The 13,867-nt window shown below is 42.2% G+C and overlaps 2 protein-coding genes across 2 annotated transcripts; one reads left to right on the top strand and one right to left on the bottom strand.

Annotated features, from left to right (window-relative positions):
• The first annotated feature begins 16 nt into the window (after positions 1 to 16).
• On the top strand, positions 17 to 7,406 carry CLXN (calaxin). Its single transcript, XM_036401145.2, has 6 exons — positions 17 to 2,557; positions 2,789 to 2,944; positions 4,407 to 4,511; positions 5,479 to 5,630; positions 6,438 to 6,542; positions 7,120 to 7,406. Exons 1-6 carry the CDS (start codon positions 2,359 to 2,361, stop codon positions 7,165 to 7,167), a joined length of 765 nt encoding a protein of 254 aa, XP_036257038.1. The 5' UTR covers positions 17 to 2,358; the 3' UTR covers positions 7,168 to 7,406.
• Positions 7,407 to 7,569: 163 nt separating this feature from the next.
• Positions 7,570 to 13,734, bottom strand: RBM48 (RNA binding motif protein 48). Its single transcript, XM_036401133.2, has 5 exons — positions 13,621 to 13,734; positions 11,572 to 11,762; positions 11,295 to 11,440; positions 8,720 to 9,255; positions 7,570 to 7,750 (listed from the first exon to the last, which is right to left on the bottom strand). Exons 1-5 carry the CDS (start codon positions 13,732 to 13,734, stop codon positions 7,667 to 7,669), a joined length of 1,071 nt encoding a protein of 356 aa, XP_036257026.1. The 3' UTR covers positions 7,570 to 7,666.
• Between the last annotated feature and the right edge of the window lie 133 nt (positions 13,735 to 13,867).

Below are 13,867 nucleotides of genomic sequence, written 5' to 3'. Positions count from 1 at the left end.
CTCTCAGTAGCCGGCCAGATGCAGCTGTGCTGGGAAAGACCATTGTTATTGCCTGCTGCTTAATACACGAGGTACAACTTTGATAAGATTCCAGTAAGCAGTGTTAGATGTTTGAGGCAATATGAGATGGTAGGCCACCTGAGGGGTAAAATATTGGAAAATAAGAGTTAAACTTTTTAGATAGTAAAAATAGTCTTTTAAAGCATTAGTCAAAGTCTTTATTTGTAAATCAGGACAAATTAAATCCCAAGTTCATCCTGCAGGTTAATATTATGCATAAACTACAAGCTGGTGTCTGCTAATGGAAAATTAATGATAACATTTAAAAGGCTGCCTTTGTAGAAATGTGTATCATCTGCCCCATTACCATCTCCATGCTTATGAGAAAGGGAATGCTTGGTTACCTGAATAGGGTGCCTTTGCCTTTGATTCTTGCAAATCTTTGCTACTTTTAATCCATGCATCTCTGCATTCCTGGGAAGCTAGAGCTATTGCCGGCAGACTTTTCTGAATGAGCAGTTTTGAGCTTCCAAGCATGTGCTTCTGCATTAAGCAAGAGCAATGACATTTTGCAGTATAACTGACAGTCAAAACCTGAAAATTTTACCTCTGCTTTTTCAAAACAGCGATAGACCTTTGCTAATAAATATGCATATTTCATTTAATGTAATTTTGATTTAATTGAAAACTTCTTGCAAACACTGGTAGCTTTCTTTGCATTATCTTTAGAATTGTTTTGCATGATTTGTACCATTTTTAAATTAACAAAATGCAGGTAATCATTTGTTGTAACCAGTTCTATGAATTACATTTCACATGCAGATTTTCATGTATGTATTTAGTTATAGTTAAGTTCATTGCTGTGTTTAAGTGCACACTTGCTGAAGTTATTTAGCATGTAAAAAGCAAGGTTTTGATACCTTAACAGCTTCATATTGAAGCTGATTTTACTCTGAGCAAGTTCAGTGGCAGATCTGTTATGTGACGTGTCTTGTTAGATAAAAAAACTACTGCCAGAATCTCATTAAAGATACTGTTTAAACAGTTTGTATTTATATTTTTGTACTTGAGGGCTACAGAATGTTGACCTAACTCATAAAGCTGTTTTACTTTAGTTTAGTTGCTTTAGATAACTGAAAAAAAGCTTTTTTAAATTAAATGTGCCCACAAGAAAACATGAGCAACCATTTGATTTTAGTTTACATGAAATTCTCACTACATCTTCCATTGAAATACTGATTGCTGGGCCTTCTGTTAGCCTTTAACAAATGCCCATCCATCCCAGGTAGTCAAATATAGATTGTATTTTTGATCTATCCCTTTTTTCCATTGCACAGGTGCTAACTTAGAACTTACCTCTATTGCATATGATGTTTCAAATGTTGTGTTGCCAAGAATTTCAGGACTTTCAAGACATTATTAGTCTGCAAACCATAACTAAAACCTGTGGGAGAAAGGTGATTTCATATTGCCATTGTACAGAGAAATTGTCTTCAAGTTCTTGGGAGAATACAACCATTGAGTTGCAGCAATGTGCATCTAAACAATAGTAATATTTTCATCAACTATTTTATACTCTTGGGCTTGATGTTACCAATTCTAAACACTCTTGTCAGTGAGGTTAAAATAAAGGTGATATGCAGTGAACAGAGGGGTTTGATTTGGGGTTTGTGTTTAGTTTTGTTGGGGTTGTTTTAAGTTGTGGTGTTGCAGTTTTGGTAAAAGAACCTGTAATGAACCATAGCATAAATGCTCTGTCCTGTGTGATACCTTTTTTGACTTTTACACAACCACCTGCCACAGAAAGAAATAAAAATGGAAATGAGACCCAGTCTTCCAAATACCTAAGCTGGTATGTAATTTTGTGTGACTGTAACTATCTGTTCTGCTCAGCTGTAGGCTTGGAGTGCTGCTGTCATGCTCGGGAAGGGGTGTAGCTGCTTAAGGGGCTTATGGGCTTTGTCAGTTCCCAACAAAGCTGCTTTAGTACTGAAAGGGAACTGCTTCAGTTTGCAATACATTAACAAATACGATGAGTTGGGTCTTGCATGCCCTTTTTCCTGAAGGAAAGGTGGAGGATGGTCTCAGCCTTTCAGCTTTCCCCATGTGCCCACGCCGAGGTTGTGAGACAGTGATGGGGGTTTGGGGTGGCATCTACACCCACGTTCCAAGTTTCAGCAGAGGGACAAAGTAGAAAATGAGCAATGTCGCATTTAGAGTGGTTTAATATATTTTCGCCTTCTGACAGAAGATGAACAAGCACTATTGTATTTATAACTTTTAGCTGTTTTTCCCTACAAATATTTTTAGAAATTTGAAATGCAGTTCTTTTATTTTTTACGACTGTGGTTTTTTTGAATGCGTGTTAGCACTCGATCTCTGTTGTGCCTCTGCGTGTGTTTATGTCCGACCCGCCCGTGCGGCCCAGCGGCACCGCCAGGCCGCGGCCGCCCCCCCGCGTTGCCAGGGCAGCGGCGGCGGGAGCGGCTCCGGGCCGCCATGAGCAGGAAGGGGAGAAAGCTCCTGGTGGACTCGCTGACCCGATCCGCCAAGCACTGTGAGTCTCCCCGGGCTGCAGGAGCCGCCCGGCCGCCCCCCGTTCTTCCCGTGCTCGTCCTGCGTCGTCCTGTTCGCCTCCCATGGGAGGCGTTTTCCCGGCGCCCCCTTAGGAACAGCGGTTGGGGCCGAGGGGTGCTATTGGTGTCACGGCCCTGGCGTGTTCTGTGCCTGCCTCGTGTTTTACCAGCTTAACTTACAACCTGTGTTTGCTTGTGTTTGGACCGGGCAGTTACCAAAAGCGAAGTGGAATGTCTGATCAAGCTCTTCGACACGCTGGTGGCCAAGGCCAGCAGCCAGTTTGCTGGGGCCGGCTTCGACCGCACCGTGTTCCGAGACACGCTGTACAACGCCTTTGGCATGACGGATGACGTGGTGCTGGACCGAGGTGAGGCGGGCACGCAGCTCTGAGCGCAGGGCAAGGGGTTGGCATGGCGCTGCCGACCCGACGAGTGTGTCCGTACCAAACAGCGCCGTCTTGTCCCAGGACAGCAAAGGAGCTGTTGGGAAAATGGCATCTTTTCTTTCTTTGTGCGTTACAGTTTCCCCTTAGGTCAGGAGAGCTCACGCTCTAGTTCGAGGCAGAGCAGCCAGAGGCTGTTGTGCTGCCCTGTGGCTGTTTCTGTCGCAGTCTCTGTAGGGTCGTGACGGAGGAGGGCAGTGTCACTTTCCTCTTTTCTCCGGTGGTCCCAGTGGGAGCTGCGGTCGCTGCTGGGCGACAGCTCTAGCTCAGGCCTGGAAGTCCCAGGAAGGCATTGTGATAACAGCGGGTAACTCTGGGAATGGAGGCTCTATGAACAGCTTGAAGGGCCTGGGCAGATAGTACAAGGAGGTGAGAGTAATGAGCCAGATAACCCCTTGAAGATACAGTGATTGCACAGATTGGTAACAAGGGACATATTTGGAGTCACTGTGAAAGTTGAAGGAATGATCTCTGATGGAGAGGTGTCTAGAGGAGTATGCAGAGCAGGCATGAGTCTGCCCTTCCTTCAGTCTTGGGCTGCCAAGAGCCAGCCCTTGGTTCAACTTCTCCATGTCTCTAGCAGGAGAGCTACTTACATGCCATAAAATAAAAAATTGTTGCAATTTTATGCAGCATGGTAGTGTGTCTTGGAAGATACCTCGCATTACCTTATATATTCTTAAAAATTATTTTAATGCTTACATGCAAAGGAGCTGATTTCAGTTTGCAAAAGCAAACCTATTGTCTTCTAAGTCAAAAATGCTTGGCTCTGCATGGAGAGATGTTCCTTCAGCCAAGTTACTAATTAATATTCTAAAATACAAATTATTACAAATGCTAGTGGATGCTTTGAAATCCTTGGTTTTGAATTACTATATTACAGGCTGTATGAATAATGAAGCTATGAGATTGAAAGTTGCTTAGGGAAGGGAAAAAAATATTTTGTTACATGACAGAAAAGAGGTTATTTTTCTTTGTAGATTTAATATATATTGTTTCTAGGTTTACTTTGTCCAAGATTTCCCGAGACAAAACCTAGTAATTTAAATCTTAATCTGTATGCAGAATTATCCCTTATTTTGAGGGATATCAGATTATTTGCTTTACATCTGCAGGGAAGCATACTTCCTGTAGTTGTTTAAGTCAGGAAGGCAACACATCAGACCAAATCTTACCAGGCAGGATTCTGGAGAGGAAGATCAGTAAACTGAGGGGCAGAATCCCTTTCATTGTTACATCTTAGAGTCAAGAATGGTAATCTTACCTTGGTGAAAGACAATCATCTTAAGAAGAAAGATAATTTGTAATTTCACTGAATTTAAGAAAACATTGCTTTTTTGTGCTTCCCTATCATATAAATTTGAAATGTGTCTGATACACTTCCTAGTGTTCAGCACTTTTGATAGAGACAACACTGGCTGCATCACTGTGGAGGAATGGGTGGAAGGCTTAGCAGTGTTACTTCGAGGGACACTGGAAGAGAAGATGAAATGTAAGATTGATCTGTATACTAATATTTAGTAGTAATGATTGAATTCATAACAAATAACACATTGCTTTTGTTATAATTTAGTAGTTACTCTTACAAAGTATTTGGTAATGGAAAATTTTTCTTCTGTATCGTTTAATGCAATGAAACTGAGTTCTGAAATGGCTTCTCTGAAAGTTTTTTTCTGTGTAAACTGCTGTTACCACAGCCACCACCTTTTTTGTTGCTTACAAAATCTTGCATTTAAACTGAAGTTTATCCTACAGCATACATTTTCAACAAAATACATGTTTTTGTATTCACAAACAAAATTAGAAAGAAGCAGATGAATCTCTAGTGTGGTTTTGGCTAATTAATAGTCTCGAGCCAAACAAGACCAGTACCAACATTGATTTACTGGCATAGTGGGGACACAGTAGCAGTTGCATTAGCTCCAGCAGTTCTTCAGGTTGGAAGCACAGATGGAAAAACTGCAAGATGGTAATGAGAGCCTCCACAGTAATGAGAAAGATAGAGGAGAAAAAATAGCAAGAACTCTAGAATTTTAAGCAGCAGGGGAAAAAATAGGGCATGTGGGGTGAAAAAAAAAACAATAGAAAAAGGAGAATGACAGCATGTTGTTTCCATAGCTCCTAGGTTGCAGCATTAGCAATCCTACAGCATTATATAAATTCATCTGGAAAGTGGTCAGGGGTGTCACACCATTAGGATGTGTACCCAGGTTGTAATTCAGTGTGTCAGTAAACCACAAACAGTAAAATAGGCATTCCTGCTGTAAGCACCACAGAAGATACTAGTGCATAGTGATGCAGTGCTGTCACAAGTGTTTGCCAGGAGTGTTTCAGCATATATATGATAAATTTGGCTCAGTTGATAATGTACAGTTCACATTTTTTGTCTGTAGGTAACGGCTTGAATGCTATGTGTTTGTAGTTTGTAATCAACTTGAAATTTATTTGTATTTCAAAAGACTGTTTTGCCATTTATGACCTGAATGGTGATGGATACATTTCGAAAGAGGAAATGTTTCAAATGCTGAAACACAGCCTTCTCATACAACCAGCAGATGAAGAGCCTGATGAGGGAGTTAAGGACTTGGTAGAGATAGCACTGAAGAAAATGGCAAGTACTTACTTATTGTGATACTTGAAGTCTTTCAAACATTCACTAACTGAAACTTAAAACCTTTCTATGAGGTAACAAAATAAGATATTGTGTTTAAAGTAGGATTCTTCAAGTCTCCTGAGAAAAGCCAGAAATATAATCCAGGTCTAACAAATCCCAGCCCAGTATTCTCATATGAAATCATTAATTTAGTACATGAATGTACTATAAAGTTTATGTATAAACTGGCATGTGTTTATGTGCATATACATCTGTGCATGCCCAGTCAAAGCAAAAGCCCAGTCAGAAGTGGAAAACTCAAAAGTGTAAGCTGCATTTATTCCATCAGTACAGGCATCTGCAGAAACTTCATTTTTAAGTACATTTGTGTTTTATCAACTGATCATGAAATGTCTTTATCCAATTTGTTTGTATGTATTCTATTAGAATACTAAACTCAAGGTTATTAATGTAAGGCTTGTCTTACAGTGCTTAATCTAGAATATCAGAGCAGCCGGAGACTGTCTGTCAATATTTTAATCAAATCGAGATATATACTCTCCCCTTCCATGGTGGTGGTCAAAAATTTTCACTTCAAACCAGGGCTTGCATCCCAACTCCTTTTATTTAAGCCCATCTTTTCAATTTTTCAATCCCACCCTTTTTGCCTTAAGTAGAGGCAAGTCACTCTCATCTTTTCTGAGCTTAAACTGATAACCCCCAATTCGCAAATCTAACTAAAAATAGAATCCATGTTCTTTAAACATCTGTTAAACAAAACTACAAGTAATAATCCTTTACTGAAGTGTTCCCTTCCTTTTGCAGGACTATGATCATGATGGCAAACTTTCTTTTACGGACTTTGAAAAAGCAGTTAGAGATGAAAACCTTCTCTTAGAAGCCTTTGGACCATGTTTGCCAGACATAAAGGTACATTACACTTGGGTTCAAAAAAACTGCACAAGCCAATTCCTTACAGACACTTGCACCAATCCTGTGAATGTCACAGTATCTTAGGCCAATGTTGGGCTCATCCTCTCAGTGCCAGTTCTGCTATCCAAAGGTGGCCCCTAAGCACTCCTACTCCAGGGTTGTTGCAACACAATACTGCAGATATTAATCTCATCACTAAGGGAAATTTCAGTCCTGTACATTGTCATCCCAGGCTCTAGCATTCCTGTTTTCATCCAGTTTATTCCACTCTGCAGCTGGGCCTTCTTGCCCTCCATGCCAGATCATTCCTTGATGACACACCCCTACTGCTGAGCCGTTAAAATTTTCATTTCTCCTTCAGCTACAACTTTGAATTCTGGCTGGTCTGCTAGTGATGACACCATTAACGCTATGGATTTACCTTTTCTAAGCTAAAAAGCAAGAGACAGTCTTCACTGCATACGCATTTCAGTTCATACCTTTCAGTTCAGGACCTTTTCTGACTAAATAGAAATCCTTTAGTTAACTGAAAATTAACTTGCAGGTTTTGTTTTTGTTTTTTTTTTTTTAACAGAGCAGTATGGCATTTGAGCAGAAAATTTTCCGGGAAACTCCTAAATAGTAACTCCAAATTGTAGCTCCACTGCTGAATACTATTAAAAGGGGTCGTGGTCTTCACCATTTCTTCGTCATATAGTAAAAACAGTCATATTTCAAGTTGCTCCTAAGCTTCAGTATTCCTTTGCTGTTAAAGCTGTTGAATAAATGAATTTACTTCTGTAACTCTACCTTTGCTCCTAAGCTTCTGTATTCCTTTGCTGTTAAAGCTGTTGAATAAATGAATTTACTTCTGTTACTGTACCTAAATAGAGTTCTTCTGTTATATTCATATATTCTGTTCATATTATAAAATATGTTACAATATGAGGTACGCAGGACAACACTGCAACAATAATACAGTATATTGGTTTCTTCATTCCAAGTAACAAAATGACACCATTTTAAACAGGGAATCACTAGGAAACACAGTATAAAGAAAGTTTTATTTTTTAAATAAAAAAATACATATTTTAAACAATATTCTTTACAAAAGGACTGTTGGAAGATGCTGCCAGCAGTATCTATATTCTTCTTCTCTGCTTTACAACTGGTTTGGCTGAGCTGCTCTCTGGCTTTTCCACAGATGTTGAAACAGAATCTGCTACCTAAATTGGAGGGGGAAAAAAATTTAGTAACCTGTAACCATTACTTTTTTTATGCTCATTTTAGAGTAAGGCCATATCTCCAAGATTTGAGTATTGGGAGCCATTTATTACTATCATCACACTTGTATTGAATTGCCTGCTGACTAGAGGAAGAAAGTAACACCAAAGGCAGCATTAAACACAAGAGAGGTGAAACTTAGAAGATTCAGCACTACCATTTTTGTATTTAACTACACAAACTGATTTCAGATAGTCAGTGATACAGTATTACATATGTCATCTCCCTTCTTCCTAACAGGTGTTTTTAAGCAAGTTTTAATGTGCTTTATAAACTCAGGTATTTCAGGAAACAAAGGAAAAGCAGAAACCTGCATTTTGACATGTATTTTAGGAAGGTATTTAATATAAAGGGTACTAATTTATAAGATATGTACTTGCAAATCAATCTAGTCAGTCAAGGGAGCTTTTTCATATCTTAATGAAATGTTGTATCAGGAATGTCTGACCTGCTAATTGATTAATATTCTCCATAAAATGATACATAACATGTGCTTCTCAGCATGGAATTAATGATTCTGTACAGCTTTTAATGGCATAAGAAATGTTGGAGCAAAATTACACTGAACTCTGACTTCCATTCTTTTCCTTTCAGAAACCAGATACAAGTAGCACACTGGAGTGAGCAGGACTACCTGCAAAATTATCATGCTTTCACATGTGGGAAAAAAAGTGGTTTACGAAAAATCACATAAGAACATGCACTGACATTTGCACTTTCTCAAGTGTAGTGTAAGAGGTCTGGAGTAGAATTGCCTGCAATATTCTAGATTGTGGAGAAGTTAAATAGTAAGAGCACTAGCTTTAAGTGGCAGATAATGAGTAAATGCTGAATAAAGCTATCAAATAGTCACTATTTTTATGTATAACAAGCACCTATGTTTGAACTATCAGAACTTTAAGAACCCATACCTCTTTCAGTTTATTTCGAATTAATGTAGCTGAAGTATTTAAAGACTCATCATCCATATCCACTTTAGGTATTTCTGGTAGTTGTGGACCAATAACAACTTCAGTATTGTCCTCACTTGTTCTAATGAGGGAAAACTTGTTACCTTCTTCTCTCTTCCTCTTACGTTCTTGTAGGTGAGTTGTACGAGGCATAAACCTGTCAATTCCATTGCAAGCTGGAACCTTTCTGTGCTGCATTAAGGAAGCTGGTGGAGTGCACACTCCTGGATGTACACTTGGAGTTAAAGATGTGTTTTGACCAAAGTACCCAGAAATTTCAGCACAATTGTTATCATAGTGTGGAGGTGTTAACAGGCTCTGATTCTGATTCCCAGCTGGATATGCTGTGTTGTGGGATACCCCAGGAGAACTTGTAAAGCAGGATGGATCCCAGTTACTGGCTATACTTGATCCTGATGTACTCCATGGACAGTCATGCTCAGAGTTATTTGAGGCTGTCTTCTTAGGGCCTTCTACTTTCTTTAACATAAAGCAATCTTTAAAACAACAAAAAAGAAGCACCTTCACTATTTCATGTAATTATTAGTTCTAATACCCAAGAACAAAACTTTTGATATAAATGCAGAAACAATACCAGTGATATTTGATTCCCAACTACCCTTCTGTGATTATTTTTAAGCTTCAAATATAACAAATTCAACTTTCAAATCAGTTTCCCAGTCTAGTGCCTTGCTGGTTTATAACATTTAAAAAACCCAGATGTTTTGATGTTAAAAATCAGTGGGTTTACTCCCTTTAGAAATCCTCAGACGATGAATAATGATACCCAAGCATGTGAGCACAAGAAAGGAGAAGCTTGTGCTCAGCAATTTGCTTATTCCTCAGCTTGCCCAGCCTTCAGCGCTGACTGGGAACTCTGTGGTACAGGAGCCTTTCTAAACACAGTCCATTCTTAACATTCTCCCAGGGCAAAGATGTGGGCTGGAGAAATTTTTTTGAAGGTTTTGGTATAGTCATATTCCTTCCAAAACTGTCCCTTTGGCATGCCTGAGGAGGCTGGAACAAGGGTGAAATCCCAAATTTCCTCCCAGTGCTTTAAATTTCTGGTAACATTTTGAAAGAAAACAAAAAGTTAAGGAAATACTTAATTGTTAAAGCTTAATAATTTCATTATTTTAGTCTTAATCAAAGCCAAAAAATTACTTTGAAAAGGATATAGTTCTCTACATACTGAGAGATGTCTCCCTGTAAACATACTTAAAATGCATCTGTATTGGGTTTGCATGGCCTGTTTTTTTGTAGTGGGGGGGCTACAGGGTTGGCTTTTTTGAGAAGCTGCCAGGCTCTTTCACCATGTCTGGCAGAGCCAATCCCTGGTGACTCCAAAGATGGATGTGCTGCTGGGCAAGGCCAGGCCAATTAGAAATGGTGGCAACACCTCTGTGCTAACAGATTTAAGGAAGAAAATAAACAAGGAGTGGTTGCACATTTGTAACTATGGCCAGAGAAGAGCAGAGCGAGACCGTGAGAGGAGCAGCCCTGCAGACACCGAGGGCAGCGCAGGAGGGGCAGGAGCTGCTCCAGGCGCCGGGGCCGAGATTCCCCTCAGGCCGTGGGGCAGGCAGGGGGCAGCAGCTGTGCCCCTGCAGCCCATGGAGGCCATGGGGATGCAGGGATCCACCACAGCCCCTGCAGGAGCCCCAGGCCCGAGCATGTGGATGCCTGGGAGGAGGCTGTGATCCTGTGGGAGACTCCTGGAGAGGGGCCCTGCTCCCAGGCTGGAGCAGCCTGTCCTTGAAGGACTGCACCCCGTGGAGGAGTGACCCACACTGCAGCAGCCTGGGGAGGGCTGTTCCCCATGGGATGGACCCACACTGCAGCAGCCTGGGGAGGGCTGTTCCCCATGGGATGGACTGTTCCCCATGGGATGGACTCACACTGCAGCAGCCTGGGGAGGACTGTTCCCCATGGGATGGACTCGCACTGCAGCAGTCAGAGGGAGCTGCTGCTCGTGAGATGAGCTCACATTGGAGAGGTTCACAGAGAACTGTCTCCTGTGCCACCCCACGGTGCAGCAGGGGAATGACTCCTCTCCCTGGGCAGCAGGAGAAGCCATGGATCGTGAACTGACCACAAAGCCCATTCCCTGTCCCTTTGCACTGCTGGGGTAGGGGGTAGAGCTGAGAAGGGAGGAAGGTGTTTATAAAGGCTTATTTTACTTCTCATTATCCTGCTCTGATTTTGTTAGTAATAAATTCACTTTATGTCTCCAGGTAGAGCCTGTTTTGCCTTGATGGTATTTGATGAGCGATCGCTATCCTGGACCTTATCTCAACCCATGAACCATTTGTTAAATATTCTCTCCTCTGTCCAGTTTGTGGAGGGCAATGAGTGAGCAGCTTTGGTGGGTGCCTGGCATCTGGCCACTATCAACACACTATAGCAGCTTTAAAAGACGTAGGTAAAAAGTGTTTTCTTTAACGAGCACTTTAGCCAAAACCCCACCCAGTCCTGAAGAACATTAAAATTTTACAGGAAATTTAGTCAGGATTCTATAGGAAATTTAACCACAAACCTCTTTGATTTGTTGCTTTTGCTATATACTTTCTTCTATCCTGCAACTTCTCTCGAGTTTCTTGGACTGTTTCAAATTCTGGAGCATAGCACACGTGCAGCAAACTACCAAAGAAACTTCGTTCATCCATTTTTTTCTTGGCCACCCTGAAGGGAATTAAAGTCTGTCAACAAAACTGAGGATTTTACTCCAACTCTCTAGAAACTTAACACATTGCCAAGTACAGAAGGTGTAAAAGATTAAGACAGCAAGAGGCATATATTGCCCTGTCCAATACCTTGCACATTGCAGTTTTTTGAATTTTATAAGGTACACTTCAGTAAACTGCTCTGCTGGATATTCATCTAGAGCATGATATTCCTCAATGGCACCATATAATGCAAATTGTTCCACTAATTCCTTCATAACACCTAATGCAGGAACTCCTTGTATCAGTATATAGCGAGATTCCAAGTTGATAGTGTAAACCTGAAAAAAACAAAAACAAAGACTATTCAAAAACATTCCCATTCTTGCTTTATTGCAAAAGGCACACATTTTCTCCATGTTTTCTGTTTTTCTCCAAATCCTCTCAGGATGCTGAAAACCCCTATGTACTCTGTTTTGCAGAACAGTAAAATGCATGGTTATTTGGGACCTCTTCATCACTGAGCAAGAGCTGAACTCGTGCCTCTCATGCATAGTAAAACACAGATGAGACTTGGCTTTTCTGCACAAGGTAAGAGTACTAATGCCAATTGCTGAGTAAAATCTCTTATGTCTCTGGCCAACTTCCGTGCAAGATGTACTAGTAACCAGTTCATATGAGGTACTGCCAAAATACAGAAAAAAACCCTGAAAAATTGGTCTTCTTCACTGGCAAAGAAGTCATGCAGGTGAGGAAAACTGCTTTTTTCCACACAGGGAGTTAAAAAACAATTACCACAATTCCCTGGGGCAAATCCTGTGTGTGCAGAGCTGTCTCCTTGCCATGGTGATCCAACAGCATACATTTTTATGACACAGATACAATCTGGATGCTGAGAGAAACAAGGTCTTCTTCCAGCAGATTAAAAACCAGACCAACCATTCTCTTCTGCTTTGTGTAGTGACTGTCACATAACAGACTCTAATGGCTCACACTATGTACATTAGGCAGCCAGACAGCTTATCCCTGAGATCAAAGGAAATTTATTCTGAGTTTGTTAAAAAAAAAAAAAAAACAACCCAAGCCACAAACATTTAGACTGCACAAGTTACACATATTTCTTAAAAAAACATATTCTGGACAAAGTGGAAACTGCTTGGGAAATCAGCTCTCAAACTTCTGCTATAAAAAAGTCTCCACTGGCAGGTCATATAAGTTTTCTTGTGGCAGCAGCACACTCCCACCTACATTCTTTTGGGAACAAGGGATTGAAGGAACCTGATTCTTTCACTGTGCAGTTTTTTGTTGGTTTTTTTGGAAGGTTTGTCCTTCTACCTCTTTCTCGTCCGGGAAGAAAAGATTCAAATAAGGTTTTTTCCACACTTGGGACATCCATACTGTTTCTCCTGCATGTATCCTCCAGTGCCCAGTGATGGGTAGATGCCTGTGCTGACCAGAGCTCTGTAGATGCACAAGGCTCTCTGTCCTCTGGCCCACTGTGTACACTTGGAAGAATAAAAGAACTTTATGAAGACTTTGAGACTTCATTAAGTACGGAGGGTTTGACATTCTACGGGAAGGTGGTGGTAGTGAAAGAGATGTGCCTTATGTGCGTGGGCACAGAGTAACCATTGTTCCGGCTCTGGTGAGACCACACCTCAAATGCTGGGTTCAGCTCAGGGCCTCTCTCCAAGACACGGAGGTGCCGGAGCACGTCCAGAGAAGGGCAGCAGAGCTGGTGGAGGGTCACAGGTCTGATGAGGAACACCCTCAGCGAGCTGCGAAGGCTCACCTTGGAAAACAGGTGGTTCAGGGAGTCCTTATCGCTCTCTGCAACTCCCTGACGAGAGGCTGGAAACAGATGCGGGTTGGACTTCATGATCTTAAAGGTCTTTTCCAAACTAAGCGCTTCCTTTCTCACCAGCCCTTTAAGGTGCCGCTACAGCTCGTTGCACACTGAGCGCACACAGACATACCCCAAGCTCGCAGTTCCGCTGCAGTAACGAGAAGCTCCTGCCGCGCAGCAGACGAAGCCCAGGGCCCCTCTCTCTCTCTCCCGGGGATCGCAGCGTAGGCCCGGCCGCCCCCCAGCCCCTCACCCGCAGCGGCTCCGCCCGACACCGCCCTCCCACACAGACACAGACACAGACAGACACACACAGACAGACACACACAGACAGACACACACAGACACAGCACCTTCACGGCGCGCGGCCGCCACCCTTCGCGGTACTTGGCGCGCGACTCGCAGGCTCCCAGCTGCGCGTGGTGCCGGCACGGAGCGCCCGGGCCACCGCTGCTGCCGGCCGCCATCTTCCCATCGCCCCCCGCGACGCACAACCCCCATTGGCTCGCTCCGTGCGGCGGGGAGGAGGAGCCGCGGTCCGCAGCCAAGGAGCCAATCAGAGGCGGGCATCGGAGAAATGCCGCGCCCGCATTGGCCGGC

The sequence above is a fragment of the Molothrus ater genome, chromosome 1 (genome assembly GCF_012460135.2).
Source record: "Molothrus ater isolate BHLD 08-10-18 breed brown headed cowbird chromosome 1, BPBGC_Mater_1.1, whole genome shotgun sequence".
NCBI lineage: Eukaryota > Metazoa > Chordata > Aves > Passeriformes > Icteridae > Molothrus > Molothrus ater.
Note: the sequence above shows the minus strand (reverse complement) of the source record. Positions and strands in the feature narration are given on the sequence as shown.

What these genes read in the sequence shown, in the direction of transcription:
- RBM48 (XM_036401133.2), bottom strand. Translation starts at nt 13,734, where the DNA reads ATGGCGGCCGGCAGCAGCGGTGGCCCGGGCGCTCCGTGCCGGCACCAC. An exon ending in AAAAAACTGCAATGTGCAAG is followed by an intron (nt 11,441 to 11,571) that starts GTATTGGACAGG and finishes AATTCCCTTCAG; the next exon opens with GGTGGCCAAGAAAAAAATGG. An exon ending in TTCGAAATAAACTGAAAGAG is followed by an intron (nt 7,751 to 8,719) that starts GTATGGGTTCTT and finishes CCTCCAATTTAG; the next exon opens with GTAGCAGATTCTGTTTCAAC.
- CLXN (XM_036401145.2), top strand. Translation starts at nt 2,359, where the DNA reads ATGCGTGTTAGCACTCGATCTCTGTTGTGCCTCTGCGTGTGTTTATGT. An exon ending in ACTGGAAGAGAAGATGAAAT is followed by an intron (nt 4,512 to 5,478) that starts GTAAGATTGATC and finishes GTATTTCAAAAG; the next exon opens with ACTGTTTTGCCATTTATGAC. An exon ending in CATGTTTGCCAGACATAAAG is followed by an intron (nt 6,543 to 7,119) that starts GTACATTACACT and finishes TTTTTTTAACAG; the next exon opens with AGCAGTATGGCATTTGAGCA.